At 43.8% G+C, this 22,695-nt stretch overlaps 1 protein-coding gene across 2 annotated transcripts in view; it reads left to right on the top strand.

The window, feature by feature from the left end:
• The window catches only part of EPHA4 (EPH receptor A4), a 220,415-nt gene that overhangs the window by 168,394 nt on the left and 29,326 nt on the right, over window positions 1-22,695 (top strand). For both annotated transcript variants that reach the window (XM_053307712.1, XM_053307713.1), the window contains exons 9-11: window positions 14,786-14,844; window positions 16,777-16,890; window positions 19,024-19,209. In XM_053307712.1, the coding sequence (XP_053163687.1) occupies window positions 14,786-14,844; window positions 16,777-16,890; window positions 19,024-19,209 (359 nt within the window). The remainder of the gene's footprint in view (window positions 1-14,785; window positions 14,845-16,776; window positions 16,891-19,023; window positions 19,210-22,695) is intronic.

Raw genomic sequence — 22,695 nt, 5'->3', positions numbered from 1 at the left:
AATCTACACTCAGAGCACCTCTGAAACAACAGAACTCTGTACCCCATGGGTTAGAAACCCATGGAGGTGGTTGGCACCCTATGTGCACTACACCACCACTCTCTCTGGGCCACCCCAGCACTCCCCAAGTGCAGTTATGGGGCTGCTGAATCCTCCATGATTCCCTATGGAGAAAAACCTTAAAGAGATGCATAAACTTCAACAAATCACTCAAAATCAGCCCTCTGCCCAAATCCTTTGAAAAAGTTCTAGCTTCCTTGCTCCCCTTGGGCACTACCACCAACTCCACACCACTCTAGACCACCCCTTTACCCCCAACATGAAGCAATACACGTCCATTATACCTTATGGAGAAAAACCTTAAAGAAGCGTAAACGTTAACAATTCACCAAAAACCAGCCCTTTGCCCAATCCCTCTGCAATTTGGGTGGTAGCCTCTACCCATTAGGCACTACCACCCCACCTCACTCTTCTGCTCCGGATCCCACTTTATGCCCCAAATCTGCCCCAAAGACACTAAAACTTCAAAAATTCACCAAAAACCAGCCTTTTGCCCAATCCCTCTGCAATTTGGGTGGTAGCCTCCACCTATTAGGAACTACCACCCCACCTCACTCTTTTGGCCCTGGGACCTGAAATTCAAGTAGAGATCAGATCAGACCTTTTTGCATTGAAGTCAATGGGAGGCAAAAAGGCAGGAAATTCAAATAGACGTCAGAACTCAAAATGAAGGAGGAAGAAGAGGCAGCACTTTATCGACCACAAAATGGAGGGCCAAAACTACAAAAAATTCGAAACCAAAATGGGGGTAATTTGTTTCGGCTCCAAAACATTTTGGGAGGGCAAGAGGGTGATTCGTTTCGGCAACGAATCACCCAAAATGGGCAGTTTTGGGTACAGATTGTTCTGTACCCAAAATGTTTCGCACATCCCTAATAGACACCAGCAACAGTCCCTAGAGGAGTAGTGTGCTGGGGTGGGTAGGATGAGTTGCTCTCCCCTTGCTAAGTAAAGAGAACCACCACTTTAAAAAGGTGCCTCTTTGCATCTTGGTTAACAGGGGTCCTGTCTTCCCCCCAGCCCACCCTCTTGTGATCCTGTAAATGACCTTAAAGTCTATCAAAACATGGTTGTACCACCAGCTGTAGCCATGGGAAGACTCTGAAGCTCTTCTCACGATCCGTGAAAAGAGCTTCTTCCGGGTCTGTGGGGAGAGCGGGCTAAGCCCTCTCTTCCCACAGACGAGCAGCCGCTCGTAGCTGGGTGGCCAGATTGGCTGCCCACAAGGCTGTTGGCTCCGTCATGGAGCCGGCAGGGGCTGCGGGGATTGGGGGCTGTGCGGCCCCCGGAAAATGGGGCGAGCGTATGGAGCATCCTGGAGAGACCCCCAAGCCCAGGAGGCTACTTGCAGCTTCCCGGTTGGGGGTCTACTCCTATGTCGCCACACACCACGGTGACACACCAGCAACAAAATGAGGTTAACGGAGCACTCACTCCATTAACTTCATTTAAAGGGAGGGGGTTTTAGGCAGGCTAGCCGCCTTGGGAGCACCGGGCTAACCTGCGAGTCCGGTGGTTCCTATGACCCACGGAAAGCAAACTAAGCTCCCTTAGGCCGCTTTCCATGGATTGTGGGAATAGCGTGTGTGTGTGTTTGTGTGTGTGTGTGTGTGTGTGTTTGTGTCCTAGGCCATGGAAAGGGATATCCTAGAGCTGAATATTTAGCTTTTAGCGTAGAAAGGATACATTTCTAGCCCCACAAGTAATGAAGAGGAAGGCATGGTCTGTGTTCCACCTAGTTGCTCAAAGAGAAGGAAACCTCTGCTACCAGGAACTGGCTTGTTATACCAGGCACTTGACTGTTTTTGTTTTGTTAAAGCTTTCTCATTCAAATTACATTTTATTGTATTAAAATTATTGGTTGTAAAAATACAGCAGCCTGTATGTAGGTTGTTGCTGTTTCACTTTGACTTCCAATGTTCCTTTCCATCGCATGTACTCCTAGCTCATACCACCCTATAAATACCCAAAGGTTTTAAAATATTGTTTAAAAGCTGACAGAAACACGTATGCATTATTTCTCCCCACACCTTACCCTATATCACCCACAGAAACTGTCAAATGGTCAAATTGATTAGATTTTATGATATCTTGTTTTATAATGCATACTTTTGTACTAATTTTTGTGTGAAATTATTGCTTATAATTTTAGAAGAGATGAGTAAAAAGATTGTTGTTTTCCCCAAATTGGTCTGTAATCCAGTTTGCTATGGTGCAGTAAATTATTAACCCACGTTGAAAAGTAGAGACCTGGCTCTGAAGACACACAAATTTGTGTCTTCAGATGTAACAAATTTGTACAAATTTGTGTCTTCAGATGTAACAAATTTGTACAAATTAATACCACCCTCATGCTACAGACTGGACCTGAGTATGTTTATTTGTAAAATTGAATGTTAGATCGCAAAAGAATTAAATTCCCAGGAAAGACCTTGTGTTTCACCCTTGCAATGTGATTAAGTGAAATACGATGATCCTTCACTAAATTCTCACTGTACTGTATTGCTAATCTGCTATTGCTTAAACACGGAAAGAATGTAGTTCAAGTTGTGACTGGGTAGCCTTAGAAGATCACTATCTTTTTCACTCAGTTCCTTATCAATAAAGCAGACCAATACAGATGTTATCTGGTGCAAGACATAGGGAGCTTGTCCGTGGCCATGAGACAAGGTTCCACTGGCAGCTCGCTTCTGCACATGTGTTAGCACATGCGTGCCCAAGCCATAAACCCTGCATCCATGTCAGATGCAGGGGGCACGGTCTGTGCCACGATGAGGCTTTTATGTTTTTATTTTTTTAAAGAATTTTTTTATTTATTTAACCTATTTTTCCACCACCCAAAACTTACGTCTCTGGGTGGTATACAACAAAATACAAACAGAAAAATTATTCTGTTTTACAAACATTAGTTAAAACAAAAACAAAATGTTTAAAACATTACAATAATTTAAATTTTTTAACACAATATTTTAAAACAGCATTAAAACAATATTAATTGAAAGCCTGGGTGAACAGATGCATCTTTAAAGACTTTTTAAAAGCTGTCAGAGAGGGAGAGGTTCTTATTTCACTAGGGAGAGTATTCCAAAGCCTCGGGGCAGCAGCGGAGAAGGCCCATCCCTGAGTGGCCACCAGATGAGATGGTGGCAAGTGCAGACGGACCTCTCCTGATGATCTCAATGGGCGGTGGGGTTCATGACGAAGAAGGTGTTCTCTTAAATAACCAGGGCCCAAGCTGTTTAGGGCTTTATAGGTTATAACCAACACCTTATATTTTTCCCGGAAAAATATCGGCAGCCAGTGTAGCTCCTTCAATACAGGAGGTATATGGTCTCTCTGAGATGACCCAGAGACCAACCTGGCTGCCGCATTCTTGACCAACTGTAGTTTCCGGACTACATACAAGAGCAGCCCCACATAGAGCGCATTGCAGTAATCCAGTCTGGAGGTTACCAGCAGATGTAACACTGTTTTGAGGTTGTTCACCTCAAGAAACGGATGCAACTAACATATCAGCTATAGCTGATAGGAGGCACTTCTGGCCACTGCCTCAACCTGGGACACCAGGGAGAGGCTTGGATCCAGAAGCAACCCTTGACTGCGTGCCTGTTCCTTCTGGGGAAGCATGACCCCATCCAAAACAAGCAGATCAAAATTGTCTCTCGAGTTCCAACCCTGCACAATGAGTACCTCCATCTTATCTGGATTCAGTCTCAGTTTGTTGTCCCTAATCCAGCCCATCACCAAATCCAGGCAGACATTTAGGGAGGTTATGCCCTCTCCCGATGATGCTGACATGGAGAGATAGATTTGGATGTCATCAGCATACTGATAGCACCTTGCATCAAATCTCCTGGTGATCTCTCCCAGCGGTTTCATGTAGATGAACATTGGAGACAATATGGAGCTCTGAGGCACACCATACAAAAGTTCAGATTTTGGAGAAGAGCAGTCTCCAAGGGATACCATCTGGAACCTGCCCAAGAGGTTCAAGCGGAACCACTGCAAAGCAGTGCCTCCCACTCCCAACCCCCTCAGACGCTCCAGAAGGATACTGTGATCACTAGTATGGAAAGCCGCCGAGAGGTCCAAAAGGACCAACAGAGTCACACTTCCACTATTCAGCCCGATTGCAAAATTTCCCCTCCTCAGTGACTGGGAGCTTCTTTCTCTGCCTTGCAGAGAGAGGAGCTCCCAATCAGCAATTCAACAAACTGCTGACTGGGGTGGGGAAACTTGCAATGGGGCTGAATAGCCCCATCCAGACACTGGCCACGCCCCCTGCATCTGATGTGGATGCAGGGGGAGTGGTCACTAGGGATCCTGCCCAGGCAGCATTTCATTGAAGCGTCTTCACTGGTTGGGAAGGAGAGGGGTGCGTGGGGAGAGGGATGCACTGGCAAACCCGCTGGCTGAGTGCAGGATGGTTGGGAGCAGGGGTGTGCTCTGCATGTGGGGGTGCCTTGGCAGCTCTGCCAGACCTTGGTGGCTGAGGGACGCGCGTCCTGCACCTCTGTCACCACGCCTGATCTGGTGTGAGAAGTATATACTGTAAAACATGGTACACAACTTCTGTAATGCTATGTTGTATTAGTGAGCTGAAATAGCAGGGATATACTGTTCCAATGCCTCATATACTTCAGTAAGAGGCAGGGGCATGTCAAAGTTGGAGTGGGCCCTGGGCCAAAAAGTGGAGATGAGCTCCTTCCTTCCCTTTTTCTTGGGAGAAGCAGGAAGGTGGGAGCAAAGAGCAAGCTTTTGCCCAGCTGGTGCAACCCTCCTTCCTCAGGGACATAAGTCTCCCCCCACACCTTGTGTCAAATTATAGCAATGCCCCGTGTGAGTCTTATTATTTATTACTTATTTTATTTTGTTCGATTTCTAGACCACCCTTACAGAATAGCTCAGGGCAGTTGTTGCGGGGATGAAAGGGAGGGAGGGGAAAGAGTTTGCTCCCATAGGCTCTTGGGAGCTGTTTCTTATCAAGGAGCACACAGATCCATGCATGAAAAGGCACATGCTTCAGCATCCTTCATGGAAATGTAGTAGTCCTATTCATGAGAGAATTCTGTGAGTGCATCAGAATCAACCCTGTGCTCGGTAGTGGCTACCGTCTCTTGTTCAAAAGGATCTAACCAATGCCACATTGTGACATTCTTCCTAGAAGGCTAAATCACAATACCTAATGAAGAATAGGTCTATCAGCAGCTATTAGCGATGATAGATAAATGGAGCTTCCATGTTCAGAGGCAGTGTATCTTTGATTAGCAGCCGCTGGGTACTAGCAACAGGGAAATTTTGCCTTCATGTTCTGCTTCTGGGCTTTACAGAAAGAACTGTTGGAAACAGGAAAGATGCCTGGTCTGTTAGATCAAGCAGGGCTCTTTTTCTTTGCTTATTTCTGTAACTAAGACCATAGTCCTTCAGATTTACTGTCTCACTTCAAATTGTTTTATCCTTAAAAAAAAAAAGCAGAGCAGTTAAATCCATGTGGTTATAATATCTGATAAGTAGTCCTTCACTGTAATGGATTTCAGTGGGTGTTTAGCTGGTTCACCAGCCTCCATGCTGACAAGACGAAAAGAACACATGAAAACATAATGCAGAAAGATAGGTTTATTAAAAGCTATCGCAAGAGAAAATAGCATCACTGAGTCTGATGACTTAAATTTCCCTCTGCTTTTATTGATCGCTCTATTATTTAAGGCAGGATTGATAGTGGGGTGCATTGGATTTCTAATTATGAGTCGCCACCTTGGAGAATTGTGCCTGTCGAGTTGCTCTGAGAGGATTCCTACCCTGCTTCCCTTCTTTTCCCTCCTTTAAAAAAAAAAAAAAGCCACTTCCCGAGACTGATAAACACTGCCTGGTGATTGGTCCTCAATGGATCACTTTCTAGAAAATGAAATGTCAACCCCGTGCCCTCCTATTGATTCTCTTTAGTATCGGCCATAAAGCTGTCAAAGGAAAGGCTGTTGGGAGCCAGGTAGCTGACAGACTTGCTGGAGCTGATGTGTATGCCGCCAGCACTCTTCAGCCTCAAGCTGTCTGCTTAGTTATCTCTGCCTAGAATGGTTCAAATTGGACAAAAATAGATAAAGAGACAGTTGATATCAAGGATGAGTGCTTGGCCCAGCCCTTTGTGGGACTGGGAGAAGAGGAAGCAAATGGGTGGTAGATTCGAGGATGTTGCTGTGACACAGAAGAAATGAAGGAATGTACAGATGGGGACAGTGAGATAAATGAAATGCTAGAAGTAAGCCTCACAGTTTTCCTTGCTGACTCTTCTGTGAGTCAGTGTACTTCATACTCTGAGAACTTTCTCACAACCAGAGAGAGGGCTCAGACAGGGTGAGAGGAAGAAGCCTCAAAATGCTTACCTCCCCACAGGTGATGCACTTGGTGTTGCTGGGAGGCCGGATTGGATGCCCAGATGATTGCCGGGTTCTGCTGGTAGCTCCAAGGGTCGGGGTGCCGGGACACATCACCCCGCGCCCTGGAAGCCCCATTATGCATTACACAAATGTGTGGTACATTATGGGGATCCCCCTTCCCCTCCCCAAAGCTAGCTGGGAGCCCTGCAGTCTGCCAGCCCCATCTGGGGCTGGCAGACGATTGGTAAAACAGGGTTAGGGAGTGCTTGCTACCCTAACCCCATTTAAGAGGGTGTCTCCTGAAGTAGGTTTGCTGCCGAGGCACCACCAGGATTGGGCACGGTCCCGGTGGTACGCATGCGCAGGCAAAATCGGGCTAAGCTTCCTTAGCCTGATTTTGCCTGCACGTGTGAACAGCTTCTCTATTTAAAGGAGCTATCTCACTATAAAAAAAACACAGGCTGAGTGTATGAGGTGATTCTCACAATCAGCAGAAAGCGGGCTAAGGAAGCCTAGCCCGCTTTTTGGTGAGCGTGAGAACCACTGGACCCGCAGACAAGCCCGGTGTCCTCAAAGCGGGTAACCCGCTTAACTAGCCCTCCCCTTAGATGAACTTAGCAGAGCGAGCGCTCCTCTAGCCCCATCTTTTTGGTCGTGTGTTGTCACGGCGTGGCTCTGCACCGTGGCAACACATGAGGAGACCCCTGCCGGGAGGCTGAAACAAGCCTCCCCAGCCCTGGGGGTCTCTCCAGGATGCCCTGCGCACTCGGGTGCTGCACAGACCCCGATCCCCACAGACCCCGCCGGCTCCATGACAGAGCCGGCAGTCGTGTGGGCGGCCAATCCGGCTGCCCAGGACTGCAGCCTGGATTGTCTGCGGGGAGAGCGGGCCAAGCCCGTTCTCCCCACAGAACCCCCTCCAGCAAGTCTCACCGATCATGAGACTCACCTCTATGTTTCTAAGGGAAATCCAGATCTCAAGTTGAAGTAGCATAAAAGGTTTTCTGAGCAATTTTTATGCAACAAATTGTGTTGATTCACATATTTCTGGATTTTCTGGATGCATCAATTGCTTTCAGTTTGTTGGTTCTGTTGTAAACGTGACATGTTTTTGAAGCAAAACAAAATGTTAAATTCAGTTATTTAATGATGTACACACTGATTCCGATCCAGAAATTGCTATGCATAGCAGACTCAGTAAATGCAGTGCTGTACACATGGGTCTTCTCAGCCATAGTGGCAGCTTTGAAACTGGTGATCCCATGTGAAGAGGAAGAGAAAAACTGGGAACAGCCCGTCTCAAAGATGTGACTATTATAGACATAAAACATTAGAACTGGAAGGAACCTTGGAGGTCCTCTTGTCCAACCCCCTGCTCAAAAAAGAAATCCTCTCCGATATGTCCAACAGATTGCTGTCCAGCTTCTGTTTGAAAGTCTCTAGAGAGCCCAACACTGTGTTAAGTTTTGTATAAAAGTGTTAACTTCTGAACAACACTTACAGTTGAGAAATTTTTATTTTGTAGAATTTAGGTTGAATCTGCTTCATTGTAATTTTGACCTTTGTTCTAGTCCTGCCCTCAGGAACAACAGAGAACAAATCCACTCCTTCTCAACCTGTTATTTGAAGATAGATGTCTGATCTCCCTTTAGTTTTCCATTCTCCGGACTAATCATATCCATCTCCTTTAAGTGTTCCTCATAGAACTTGGTTTACAAACTTAGGTTTTTCTGCCTTCCATCTTTATAGCCCACCTCTGAACCCATTCCAGTTTATCAGTGCCCTTTTAAAAATACAATGCCCAGAACTTCACACAGTATTCTAGGGATGTGCGAGCCAGGCTTGCATCGAGCTGGCTCGGTTCAGGCAGTCTGAATTTGAACTGGACCAGCCCCCAGTTCAATGAATCCTCCGTACCTTTAGAGGAGGCAGTGAAGAAGTGGAGGAGGGTAGTGGTGGGCTTCTCCAAGCCCACCTCTGGCCTCCTAAATGAAAGCTCAGGCTGACTGCAGCCCAGTTCGGGCCTCTGTGCATGGAGGAGTTTTGTTTTCTATGAAGGAATGTTTAATCATGAGCCTCACATGAGGATTATGAAATTTTGCTGAAATCAAGATATACTGTGAAGCTCTTCTCACAATCAGTGAGAAGAGCTTCAAGCGGGTCTATGGGGAGAGCACGTTATCCTACCTCTCCCCACAGACTATTGCCAAGCCATCCCTGAGTGGCCGGATTGGCCGTCCACATGATTACCAGCTCCGTCATGGAGCTGGTTGGGGCTGTGAGGATCGGAGACCGCCTGTGAAAGAGCCCCCTGATGCCAGGAGACTTGTAGCCACCTGGTATGAGGTCTCCTCGTGAATCGGTGTGGCACAGAGCCGCACCGCAGTGATTCATGATTTAAAAATTGGGGTTAGCAGAGTGCTCGCTACTTTATAAAGCGGGCTACTTTCGTGGGCTAGCTGCCATTGAACCACCGGGCTTGCCCGTGAGCCCCGTGATTCTCACAATGGAGGAAAACCAGGCTGGGCTCTCTTAGCCCGGTTTTCCTCCACCGTGTGAATAGCCTCTACGTCTGTTGCATTCCTATGATCTACTAAACTAGTAACTTCTTTTAAAAAAAGAAGATAAAGCTACAGAATTGCCTGCCATTATGATCACAGTGTTTCCCTGTGCAAACACTGCGTTAACCATGAGTGGTGAGGTGCTGGGGTGTGGGGGGGGGGGGTGAGTGACATGCCAGGGTGGGACTTCTGACCTGTTTTAGGCACTGTAACTGTGTAGGATTTTTTCTTTTTTTTAAATGTCCAAATAGGGCTAAGATTAGCTTTGCATGGCTTGCTTTCAACAAAAGAAATACAGTAGTGTTGAGCCATGCTGGCTCCTACTAATCAGCAGATATTTTTCTGAGGGTGTACAAATCCACTTCTTAATAATCTGTTCTAGGATCATTCCAGGTAATTATGTCAATCTGACAGGTTTGTTTTTTGCCAGGTCCACCTTTCCCCACTTCTTAAAGATAGGGACATTTGCTTGTCACTTCTGACACCTCACCCATTTTCTAGGAGTTCTCAAAGAGAGGAAGGAAATTATGGTCACTCTGAGATCACCTCTGCAAGTTCCTGGGATGTAGTTCACCTAGCCCTGAAGACTTAAATTTATTTGAAGTTACTGGATTTTCTTTTACCATCTATTTACCTATTTTGAGCTGCGATTTCCTTCTCTCTTGGTTCATGCATTTATTGCGTGGTTGGGCCACAATTCCCTTGCAAAAGTTGCAAAATAGGAATAGTTGCAAAATAGAAATTAAGCCACTCTGCCTTCTTTCTGTTACCCATTACCATTTTATCATCTTCTCCAAGCAATACACATACCAATTACTTAACCTTCCTCTTGTTTTGAACATAATTTTTAAATCCTTTTTGTTGGTTTTGGCATCCATTATAAGCCTCAGCTCATACCAAACCTTCGCCTTCCTGACACCATTCCTACAGATTCTGACCTCTCTTTTGTATGCTTGCTTGATTATACACCTTCATTCCTTTTAAAAAATAAATAAATCTCCTTTTTGCTTTTCACATGTTCAAGAGCCATCTGTGCATCTACACTGGTTTCTTTAGCTGTTTCCTGTGTTTCCTTCTCAAAAGAATTATTTCTCACTCTTCAGAATCTCCCATCACTCTTTGACTCTTTTTTTCCCTTTAGGATTTCTAGCTGTGGGATCTGATCTAATTTTTCACTGAGCTTATGAAAACCTGCTTTCATGAAATCCATGGAACTGACTGCCTTCAGTTTTCCCTCCTCTTGATACTGTGAATATGATGCGGTCACTTTTGCCCAGAGTTCCTGTCACTTTTCCTTCACTGACCAATTTTTCCCTGCTGGAAAGCAATTGAAGACCTAGCCACACCAATAATTTGGTGATTATTTGGCAGTGAAATCCCTACACATGCATAAAGTACCTTTCTTTACAAGGGACAGCTTTGTATGAGCGGCTGCCAGTGCTTAGCCTGGTAGTGTGCCCACATGTTCCTACGGCACTAACATGTAAGCTTCTGCAACAGTTAGCTGGGCCACGGAGAAAGAAGGTTAACATAATTCACTTAAAGCTAGTACTAGCCTTCTTAGATTCAATCAATTCAGTCAGCAGAAGATAGGTAGTTGATTGAATGTTTCCCAGCAACTCCTTTTAACAGAACAATTCTGTTTCATCCACTGCTTCTGGCAATACTATCTCTGAGTCAACCCAACTGATGGTCTCCAGGGTTTGATTTCTTGGAAGTATAAAGCAAAACTGAGCACACCTTAAGAACAAAACTTGCCACCCACTTGGTTATCTGGTCACTTCTTTACATACCTGATATTGCTTCATGCCAAGTAAAATAATTCAAAAATAATTTCTTTAAAAGCCTTGGAAAACTTTTATGCCTGTACAAAGTTGTGGAGTGTTTTCTAAAAAGGAAATAGGATGGTATAGGCTCTTTAAAAAAAAAAAAATCCAGTTCTTTACCTAAGCCTGTTTTTATCATCACAGAGCAGTGAAACCACAATTAAGGGAGTCCCATTGATATCCCTGCTGCAATGACTTTGGGCAAATTGCATTGGTCCTGTCCTTCTGCTCCTCAGCTTTAGCTGTCTTTGTTTCCCCACTTTTGTTGTGAGTGTTGAGATGGTCAGCTCTGGTGCATTGGCTGGGACAGAAGCATGCAGGCTTCATGCTGTTTTACTACAATACCTGATAATACCCCTTGGACCTCGCTTTGTCATTTGTGGCACATGCCTGTCAGATTTAAGGCCCACCTCGACTTTATCTCTGAGTCCCACCTGTAGACTAGCCTGCATCTCTGACCCCTGCTGCTTCTGTATTCCCTTCCTGAACCCCACCTCCCATTTAATCACTGTCAACTAAATCCCCATAATTACGGAATTCAACACTGTGACAAAGGTTTCTATCTGTCATTCAGGTGAGCTGTCTTTGAATGTCAGATTGTGTCCCGCATTCCTAAGGCCTCCGGAGAACTTCCCATGCCCTCCTAGTGACTAAATAATCAAGAGTGGTAGGGAGCCAGGGGGAGGTATCTTTGCAAGACAATAGCCCCCCCCCCAGCTCAATTTCTCCGCCCTGAGCAAAAGCTCAACAGGTGACAAAGGTAAAACTGAAGTAGGTTGGTAAGCCTTTATTAGAAGTGAATACACTGTAATTAGGGACTGAAAAGTATTTCTTGTGCTTCCTTTTAGCTGCTCTCTTCTTCAGAGGTTTTTTTTTTTTTGGAACGTCTTTCGTCATGGTGTATTTTTGTTAACGTAAGATGAAGATTTTAAAAGTTGCTTTGAAGGAAACACATCTGCATTTTCCTTTTCATGTAATTTTACACAGGAGTTTTATTGATTGTATTTATTTGAGCATGCTTGTTCTGCTTTTAAATAATAAAACCACCAAAGTTTAAAATGCGGTAAAATCAATACAAACAATCTCTGTTTAAAACAGCACTATAAAAGAACAGCGCCACAAAAAGTATAATCAGAGAGCGAGAGCATCAGTCAATAGAATAAAATGCCAATGAAACAGCAGATCTCTAATAGTCACTGAAAGACCAAAAGATGTGGGGTATCTTGGAATTTCTGGAGGAGAGAGTTCCAAAACCTGGTTTTGGAATCAGCTAAAGCTGAATAAGGCACTCCTGAACACAGCTGTTGTTTTACTTTAAACTCAGTAGGGCTGTTCACATGGCTGAAAGCTGGGTAAGACCAGTGTCATATTCAGCTTCAATTGGGTGCACTTCCAATTTTTGGTCTCTTCACAAAAACCTAGGAAGTAGTAGGGGAAAGTGATCATGTGGGAAGCGAGTGCAGGCTCCAATGTCACCATCCTACCCAGCGCTTTTAATCAGCATATTATCAAGAATAGAGAAAACACCATCTGAGCCTGTGCCTGCCTCCCACACAATTACTCCCCACTTCTTCCTACCTAGGTTTTTGCTGACAAATGACCAAAAATTAGTAACATGCACAGCTCCCAAAACTGGGTAGGATGCTTAACTTGCAGTTTTCAAGCATTATAGCATCTTATCTTACAGTGACTAGTCTTTTTTCTAGCTCTGTGAGGTCTCATTCCCTGTCCTTGCCTATGGGAGAGTTTTTCTTTTTTCCAGGGAAGTAATGATTTTTTCCAGGTTTTGTTTTTTGATAGTCTGGGCAAGGTCTGGAACCAACCAATGGCATGTTTCTATCTTTTGTGGTTTGGTCTGGGAGTTTCATGTCTATCAGTCAGTCAGTCAGTGAGGCCTAAGCAGCTTTATATTATAGATATATAATATCTGGATTGCAAATATCATCAGCTATTTAACTCATTGCAATTTTTTTATAAGATCAGTGGAGATGCCTTCGAATGAATAGCTTCTGGATTGTGACCTTGTGTCTAAACATCTAAATAAAAACATGAGGAGAACCCTGGTAGATCAGACCAAAAGCCCATCTAGTCCAGCAATCCATTTTCAGTTAAATACTTCCTCTGAACATGGAAGTTCCATTCAGCTATTGTGGCAAATAGAAATATTTCATTATTGTGACATCCACTTGTAAAGCCATCCAAACCAGTGGCCATCACCTTACCTGGCGACAAGCAGGAACTGCAGATTAATTATGCACTGCTAATACCAGTTTTTCCACTTCCAATGGTGGCATGTGCTTTGTACATGTAAGCATGTGCTTTGTGACAGTTGGGTCTCCCTCCCTGCCTCCCTCTCTCTTTCTCATATCCCAGATTGACACTGTAGTCATGAAGGGAGGGGGTTTTTTTACAAGTGCAGAGACTGCATAAAGAAAGAAACAAAGCCAGGAGTGATCTAAATCAGGGATTTTCAACGTGTGGGTCCCCAGATGTAATTGAACTTCAGCTCCCATAATTCCCAACCAAAGGCCACTGGGGCTGGGGATTATGGGAGTTGGAGTCCAATAACATCTGGGGACCCACACGTTGAGAAACCCTGATCTAAATTACTAAAGAAAGTAGCAAAGGAACAAAGTCTCCCCCTCTCTGGAGGTGGGGAAAGGGGAATAGATGCTTTCAGGCAGCAAATGTTGTCTGAAAAGGATCAGCAAATGCTCGCTTGGGGCTCCCAGTAGCCCAGGCAGGGCAGGGGGGGGTTCGTTCAGGGCTCTTATGGAGCCCGTCACGTCCTCCCCCCCCCCGTGGGCTTCAGTGGCCCTATCATTGGCAGCTCGGGTTCTTTGAACCCATTCACACAATGGTAGCTACGCCCCTGATCTCAATCTGCACAGGAGGAGGCAATGGTAAACCCCTCCTGTATTCTACCAAAGAAAACCACAGGGCTCTGTGGGCGCCAGGAGTCGAAATCGACCTGACGGCACACTTTACCTTTTAGTACAAAAATGTACAAGTTCTCACAGGAGCAATACAAAGAGCAGAAATGACCTTACCTTAGGGAAACATTGAATTATAATTGCTAAGATGACAAATATTTATATACCACTTTTCAACAAAAGTTCCCAAAGCAGTTTACATGGATAAATAAAATGGTTCACTGTCCCCAAACAGCTCATAATCTTAAGAGAAACATAAGATAGGCACCAGCAACAGCCACTGGAGGGATGCTGTGCTGGGGATGGATAGGGTCAGTTGCTCTCCCATTGCTAAATAAATAATGGTACTTGTGCTTTGATCATTCCTTTGCTTTGGGCCAAACTAAACTCTTGAGATCCTGAGAACTTATGGAGATACTGAGACCAGCTAAACTTGGTAGTTATTCTTAACCATGTAAAAAGCATTTATTAATATTATATTAAGAATAAGAATAATAAAATAAAGTTATTGTATGCATTAGGATTGTGTTATGTGTCGTAATAATCAAGTCTAGGCAATATTCATCCATAGAAAAATGTGATTTGTATGTACATGTGTAGAATGATAATAGCTTAGTCGCGTATGTTTACATGCACTGAAATAGCTGTTGGATTCTGCTTGCAAATGTGATGATTACACATATAAAACCAATTTTTTATTCACAATTTTAGTTGTTTGCCCAAACCTCGATTAATAAATTCTTCTGAATTGGTCACCGAAAAGGCTTCATGTGGAAGCAAACTGCATGGGCAAAACTTGTTTCCTAAAATGTGAGGCTGTTTTCCTTGATAGTAGCAATTAATGCAATAGAAGGAATGCAGCAACTCTTTGTGCAGCAGGTAAATCTAGGTTAGGTCATCAACCACAGCAGCAGAGAGAACAAGTTTTGGGAAGCACGGTAATTCAAGTCCTGGCAGGTCCAGAGACTCTTGAGTTCACCACTAAGTAAGATATTTATTTTGACTTGTAATGCTCTTTTTCATTCTGACAGACGCAGCAAGTACAGTAAGGCCAAGCAAGAAGCAGATGAGGAGAAACATTTGAATCAAGGTAAAAGGCAGTTTGATTCTCCGATCTGGTTCATAAAGCATGTCCTGTGTGCTCCCGAGCTTAGGATGTAAGATGTGACATTCCCATTGCTATGAATGTTGTTGGATTTCTTCATTTGCAACTTTCAACTGAATATTTGGATCTCTATTTGCATGCTGCCTTATTCTACATACCTGCTTTTACGTGAATCTAGTAGTTTTTAGCAGTGTGTACACAAACATCACATCATTTGCAGGGATCTTATTATAAAAGCAGCATAGAATAAAATAATGTGTTGTAAGCATCCTTGGAAGCCTTCTAGTCCAATCCCCTATTCACTGCAGAAAACTGCTATAGCATTCCTGACATATGGCTGTCCAGCCTCAGTTTGGTAACCCCCAGCAAAGGAGAGCTACCACTGAACAAAATAGTTTCCATTGTGTAGCACACAGTTGTATGTGGTCAGTATAGTGGGCAGGTTTGCTTGGCCTGTGGAAAATAAGTTGCCGGGGACCTGAGGTTCCCAGCAAGTGCACACTTCCGACACGAGCTGCAAGTTGCACACATTTTGTTTCATCTGAGCCCACCAGTGTCAGGTTGACATTGTCCTCCGTCACCTGACATCCACCACCTGATTTCAAGTTTTGGTTAAAGATGTCAGGTTAAAGGTAGAGAGTGTGGCTCATCAACATAAATGTGGTGGGTTCACAAAATGTAATGTTGTGAACTCATGCCAGGAGCATGCATACACTGGGAACCTCTGGTTCCTGCCAACTTACTTCCCCATGGGCCATGCAAATCCACCCAGTGTCTGTATATTCTTAACAAGTAGGAGAGAGCTAATTCACCTGGGAAGTATTTTCTGGATTGAACACATGGAGGCTGTTCTCACACACAGCTTAAATCTGTCTAGGGATGCTCAGCCTGGGTTAGGCTGCACGTAAAAACTGCTAGAATTAGTGCTGATCCCTAAGGCATCTCAGAGAGAGAGAGGGAGAGGAAGGAGAGAGAGAGAGAGATTGAGAGAGAGAGAGATTGGCGTGTGATGTACTTTAAACTTATCAACTGTGATCCAGCAAGGCATTTAACATAATCACCAGAATTACATGCTTATGCACCATTTTCCAGCCATTTCCTCTGCAATAGCTCCCCAGACCTAACTTTTTAAAACCTAGTGGAGTTTTTATGGTGGGTTGGGGTTCAGCAAGGGGAGCTAAAGCGGCTTGAAGAGTACTGGTGCATGCACAAATCTGGAGCATAGACCACTTTGGATCTCAGCCCATTTGCTGTTTTTTGTTTTGTTTTAAAATCCGTCCCAGCTGAAGAAGCACAGAGTACTGGACTTAAAAGCTGTGTTACTGCTCAAAATACATGTAAAAATACTTGACTGCTTGGGTTGCCATTGCTGTGTTGCTGTTCACACAACTTAATATGTAAAAGTGATCAGCATTTTGTCTTTTAAAAAATTGCTTTTGTGTTATCTCCAGGATATGTTTTATTCACACAGAGATCTTCATTTCTCCTATGATTTCTTCAGATACAAAATTGAGGGATCTCTCTTTATGACTATCTCTCTGTTAGGGCTGCTTCCATCTGGGCAGAGAGACTCGAAAGGAAATTTAATCCTAGAAGTGCTTACTCATTATTGCTCCTAATGTAACCTACTGAGAATTCAAGCGTACTGTTTGATCTCATCATCCCCACCCCACCCCCAAAGGCAATTTTCTTGGTTTCCAAACCTGGCTTTAATACATTTTAGTTTGATTCATCCTCATATTAAATAAATAATAACTTATTTATTTATTTGACTCTATGGATGATCCTCTGTTTCTTTACTCATCCCTTTAAGCACTCTTTGTTTGTGAATACAGGTATGTACCAATGTTCCTTCAGTCTGACATGGCTTTACATGTGTAGCTCAGCAGTTTTCAATGAGGCATCTTTGTATTGCAGGTGTTAGAACATATGTAGATCCTTTTACATATGAGGACCCCAATCAAGCTGTACGGGAATTTGCGAAAGAAATTGATGCTTCCTGTATAAAGATTGAAAAAGTCATTGGCGTTGGTGAGTTTCAAGACAGTATCATGTTAGTAAATAACAGACTCATCATGTTGAAGATTACTACTACTACTACTACTTATATATTGCTTTTCAACAAAAAGGTTCTCCAAGTAGTTTACATTTAAAAAGTACTAGCTGGCCCCACACAGAGCATCTGTGCAACAATACACTCTCCCCATCTTCAGGCCCAGTCTCTCGTGCCCTCCCCCCACCTTCTGCCCACGTCTCTCCTGCCCTCCCCCCACCTTCTGCCCCAGTCCCCAACAGGCAGTGGTGCTTTGCCCGCTGCCCGTTCCCCTCCTGCCCCCACCTTCTGCCCCAGTCCCTCCTGCCTGACCCCCACCTTCTGCCCACGTCTCTCCTGCCCCATGTCCTCCTCCATCCCAGCCCGCCACCCGTCCCGGCCCTCCAAAGGGCGACGGGGCTTTGCTCGCTGCCCATCCTCCTCTGGTCCTCCTCCATCCTGGCCCTCCATCCTCCTACTTGGCTCCCTTCCTTCCATTTTCAGGGTTTTCCTCCTCTTTCCTCCTCCGTCCCGGCCCTCCATCCTCCTCCTCAGCTCCCTCCCTGCCGGGCGCGGCTCAGCCACCCACCTGCCCAGCCAGGCTCCTCTTGGTAGCGCAGCTGCGCCACTCACCACCTCCTCTTCCTGGCAGCCCAGCCACCACCTCCCCCAGCAGGGCTCCTCCCACCTTTCTCTCCCCACTGGGTGTAGCGCAGCTCAGTCACCCACCCAGTCGGGCTCTTCTCAGCAGCACGGCTCCGCTGCCCGCCACTTCCACCTTTTCATTGGTTGTGGCTGCAGCATGGGCAGGCTTGCCACGCATCCCTCCTACACATCCCCACACATTCTGGCTAAGAGAATAAGAGAAATAATTATATAGATTATATAGATAGATAATAAGATGGTTTCCTGTCCCCAAAGGGCTCAGAGTCTAAAAGGAAACACGCCAGCAACAGCCACTGGAAGGATTTTGTGCTGGGGTTGAGCAGGGACAGTTGCTTTCCCCCTGCTTAAGATAAAGAGAACCACCATTTTGAAAGGTGCCACTTTGCCCAGTTAACAGGGGTTTGCTTTAATTTCATTTCCTGGCATTAATCAATGAATAACTTCAGTTGAATGAAACAACACCCACTGTTATTGCAATTATTATGATATCATAATCATCATCTATTATTATAACATTAAAATAAGTTGAGAACATTTTTGTTGAAAAGCAGTATATACTTATTTCTATAAATGAGTATAACAACATATAATAAGAAACACATTTAAAAGCACATTTGTTGTGCAAACAGAAAAGTGCCTTCTCAGTCATAGCCCCCCTACTTTGGAACTCCCTGCCAGAAAAGAACCATGCCACTCCATCTCTCCCATCTTATTGGAGATGTGTGAAAATGACACTTTTAACCCAAACTTTCTGTCAATAGTGTGGATGACTATTAACTACCTTGGACTGCCTTATTGACTGCTGCCATGTTTTCTTCTGTTTGTGTCCTTTTCATTTGTGTGCTTTATTTTATGATTGTTAAAAGAATTTGTATATCACTTGTACGACAACAGTAGAAGAATGTATACAAATGCAATTATCATTTTTGAAAAAATTTGTTGATGCATTTATTTAGACTAGCCAACCCCACACAAAGGATCTGTGCGCTCTTTGGGGCCAGCGGTTACCTCTCTTCCCCCCCCCCCCGCCACCTTCTGCCCCAGTCTACGCTTCCGGGCCCAGCCGCCTCTCCTCCCCACCACCACTTCTGCCCCCACACTTTCTTTCCCCACCATGCACCTTGCCTCCATGGGCGGGCCGGGCCCGCCACCGTCTCTGGCCTCTGAAACCAGGCCCGCCGCCACGGTGTCCAATCCTCCTGGGTGCACCTCAGCCAATCAGGCGCGTCCACTACCCAGCCAATCAGCTGAGTGCTGGGACACACATTCCAAGGCACACCCAGGAGAATTAATATAATAAATAGTGCCATCCATAGACATGACACTTTACAAAGTACAAGAGGACTGTAGTCCACCCTGCCAACCAATATGCAGTCTAATTATGTAGTGAATATATTGTGCAATGAATTATGTGTGTTGTCAGGTTCATTCATGGTTATTTCTCTGGTTTACTTCCTTTTCTGCAGGTGAATTTGGTGAAGTTTGCAGTGGCCGTCTCAAAGTGCCAGGGAAGAGGGAAATCTGTGTTGCTATCAAGACTCTCAAAGCTGGGTACACAGACAAACAAAGAAGGGACTTTCTGAGTGAGGCCAGCATCATGGGTCAGTTTGACCATCCCAACATCATCCACCTGGAAGGGGTAGTTACTAAGTGTAAGTAAGCCATGATCCATCACCCAAATGTGTAACCATGTCTTTGACTAGGACAATTTGAGAGCTACTATGAAAATTAAATCAGGCTAGAACTTTATCCCATATTGCTATGAGATGATAGATGGAGCAGATCCACTGATAGCTAATAGGAGGAAATCAGCGCAGTACTATTCATTAATCTTGTTGTCAGCTGTAAATGGTTTTATGGTTGCAGCCGACACCTTATCTCCAAGCAAGTTGTGCATAATTTTACAAGGGGAACATAATGCTACAAGGTTTTAGGGGAGAAAGAGGGGGAGAATGTAGTGGCAAATGTCTTGTTCTGGAGGCCTTTCCCCATTTCTTTTTATTGGTATGCTAGGTGAGCATTTTTAAAAGTCATCTGTTAGACCTTTTATGGGATGGGGGGGGGGGAAGCAGATGGTAGATAAAACACCTAAAATAGTTCTTAAGAGTAAAAGCACAATAAATCTGCAGTGCTGTATGCTTCAAGTTTTTAAAACACATGTGTAGGGACGAGGCCTTTCATTAGAAAATAATCCTTGTCCTTAGTGTGAAACATGTTTGTGTGTTCTTTCTGATTTATGTCGTTGATACATTTGCTTCTATTCAAGCAACACCTGGTCAAGTCTATATTCTCCTTTCCTCTCCTCCCCTTTTAAAGTCGATTAACATTCACTGTACCAATGAGCAGTAAGAAAACAATGAAACCCCACAGTCATGGTTTTCAGGCCAGAATTGAAAGCTTGTATTGGTTTGCCTAAGTAGACACAAGTAAAAGTATGATGTAGAGACCTTGACTTTTTAAAATGGCTTCACTCCAGATAAACCACTAAGTGTTGCTGTACACAATATTGTATTGTTAAGAAGAAAATATTCATATGGATTTCACCTCTGTTTTTACTGGGATTGCAGTCCTTAATTTGATCAATCAATTAAAGGTTTAATTATAGATTTTTAATGCATACCAGTTAACTGGAAAAGTCACTAGTTCTGGACTAGCATTGGCTTAAAAAATTGTTTTTGCTTGATTGAATAAATATGGAGCTCAGATAAAATTGTTTTATCTTTAACGGGATCCAGAGTACATTCATAACTCTGGGTTCTGTGCCTGCATGGGATCTTGTGGGTGGAATGCTCATGCTCCTCGTAGGACTCAACAATCACCTCTCATGCTCAGCACATCCATTTATTAAAAGTTTAATTATTATATTTAATAATTATATTATGAACAAAAAAGCCAGCTACATCAGAGCACCGTGAAACCCTGTCCAGTTCTGTTCCATGATACACTTTTCATCTTCTGTGTATATGTTTTTGTTTTTATTTCTTAATACCAGCTAGAGGAGGAGCAATCAGGAAAATGACACATAGAGAGGCGAGGTCTTTCCCCCTGCACTGCATTTTTAATGATCATCCCACTAAAGCTGCTCATTGGCACAAGGTGCCCATTGGTTCAGCAGCACACCTCACTTGACTCTGCTGATGATATTAACAAGCTGGCATGTTTAAAAATCATAGCAGCATAAAATCTTAGCTCTATCCACTTCTTTCGTTTCATGAATCACAAATTGAATGCTTTGATCTCAAAGTCTTAGAGTGCTGTATGGAAATAATAAAGATGACTTTCTATACCTGTTAAGTTGCTACTTTCTGAGGAGACCTGACATGAGTCTTGGCTGCATGTACCATTCTCCCCTTGTTTAGGAGAAAATGAGTGGACTGGACTGTGTATATTTGTTCCATACCCTCCATATGCCACTCTCTGTAGAAACAAATGCTGTACATAGACAGATTCTTCCCATGATGCAGAACACTGGGGCAAGCACAGGTAGATTTTGTCTAGGAGAACAGTATCTGTCTGTGTTGATAAATGCTTTAACTGTGAGGTGGGCTTCAGACCACATTCAGCCAACACTGAGGGAGGCTAGGTTGTCATGCACTCGGGACAGGGCCTTCTCTGTTGCTTCCCCCAGACTCTGGAATGCTCTCCCAGTGGGTATCCGCTCCTCAGTCTCCATCACAGTTTTTAGAAAGCATGTCAAATAGTGGCTTTTTACCCAGGCTTTTATATGATTGTCTCCACTGCTGCTTCTTGTATTTTGTACCGTTTTTATGCTAGTCTTTTAATTTATTTATTTTTTAAAATCAGGGTTTTAAAAATATTTTTAGCTCAATATTTTAATGTGTCCTTTTTATAATCTTGTTTTTAAATTTTATTGTGAGCCACCTTGGGATTTTCTTAATGAAAGGCAGGGTAAATATTTAACAATAAAATAATAATAAAATAAAATAAACATGGGGCAGACTTGCAAGGACATGTTTTGAGGGCACATGAGGCAGCCATCTTGCTGACACTAAGCAGGTTTAGGTCTGGTCAGTGCCTAGGTTGGAAACTACCTGAGAACTTCATGTACTCCCATCTTAGGTTCCACAGTGGAAGAAAGGTAGGATAGAAATGTATCTAACACATAAGCCCCGTTCAGACATTTTGAAAGAAACCTGCTCATGGTGAGCGGTAGGAAGTCCCGCCCCGGAGTTGTCACTCATTCCCTCTCTTCATCTGCTCACAGTTACGGTGGTGGTCGTCTGCAGAGGGACCCCCTATAACTGTAAGGGAAGGCGCTTCCATGATTGGCAGACAGGGGAGATCCAGGCTGCAAATACAGAAACACCTTCCCTCATGGTTACAGTGAATCCTTCTGAAGATGACCATTGCAGATGGCCATAACTGTGAGTGGCTGAAGAGAGGGAATAAGTGACAGCTACCATGTGGGATTTACTACCCACTTCAAGAGCTGTAACCATGAGCATGGTTTATTTCAAAATGTTTGAATGGGACTCTTGATATATATAGATAAATGTACAGATACCTATGCAATACATACAAAATATATAAATTCCAAGTGTGTGCCTTAGGTTGGTTGTTGACACTCCAGTACCCTTACTTCCCTTCACCTTTTGCACAGCCAAGATGTTCCTTACTCAGCAGGATTTTACCTTTCACTTTTAATTGTTTTTAACCCTAACTGATGGCTGCACTGCCTTGGTTTTTGGCACTGTGTTAGTAATTATTTCAGTGTTGTTATTATAGGTATCTTCTTTGGGGCTTGTATTGTGCTTAATCTATACTTTTTTGTCATTACTATTATACTTGTTTTCAATACGTGTGGCTATAATGGTTAAAGTTCTCAGATAATTTATTTAAATTTTCTGTATAAAAATGCTTTACTTGTAAATAGTAATAGAAGAGTTGTCTTCTGTGTATACAGAAAAGTCTGAGGTTTAGTTCCCAGCATCTCTTAATTAGCAAGTGTTAGTTGCAGTGTTGGTAAAGAGACCTCTGTCTGAAATCTCAGAGAATTGCTGTCAGTCAAAACAGACCATAGGCTTAGTGGACCAATGGTCTGATTCGGTATTAGGGTCCAAGTTTAAATCACAATATGTCTTTTAAAAAAAAAAAGGATTGATTTTGAAGGTCAATGA

The sequence above is a fragment of the Hemicordylus capensis genome, chromosome 3 (assembly GCF_027244095.1).
Source record: "Hemicordylus capensis ecotype Gifberg chromosome 3, rHemCap1.1.pri, whole genome shotgun sequence".
NCBI lineage: Eukaryota > Metazoa > Chordata > Lepidosauria > Squamata > Cordylidae > Hemicordylus > Hemicordylus capensis.
This window is presented reverse-complemented; position numbering and strand designations above follow the sequence as displayed.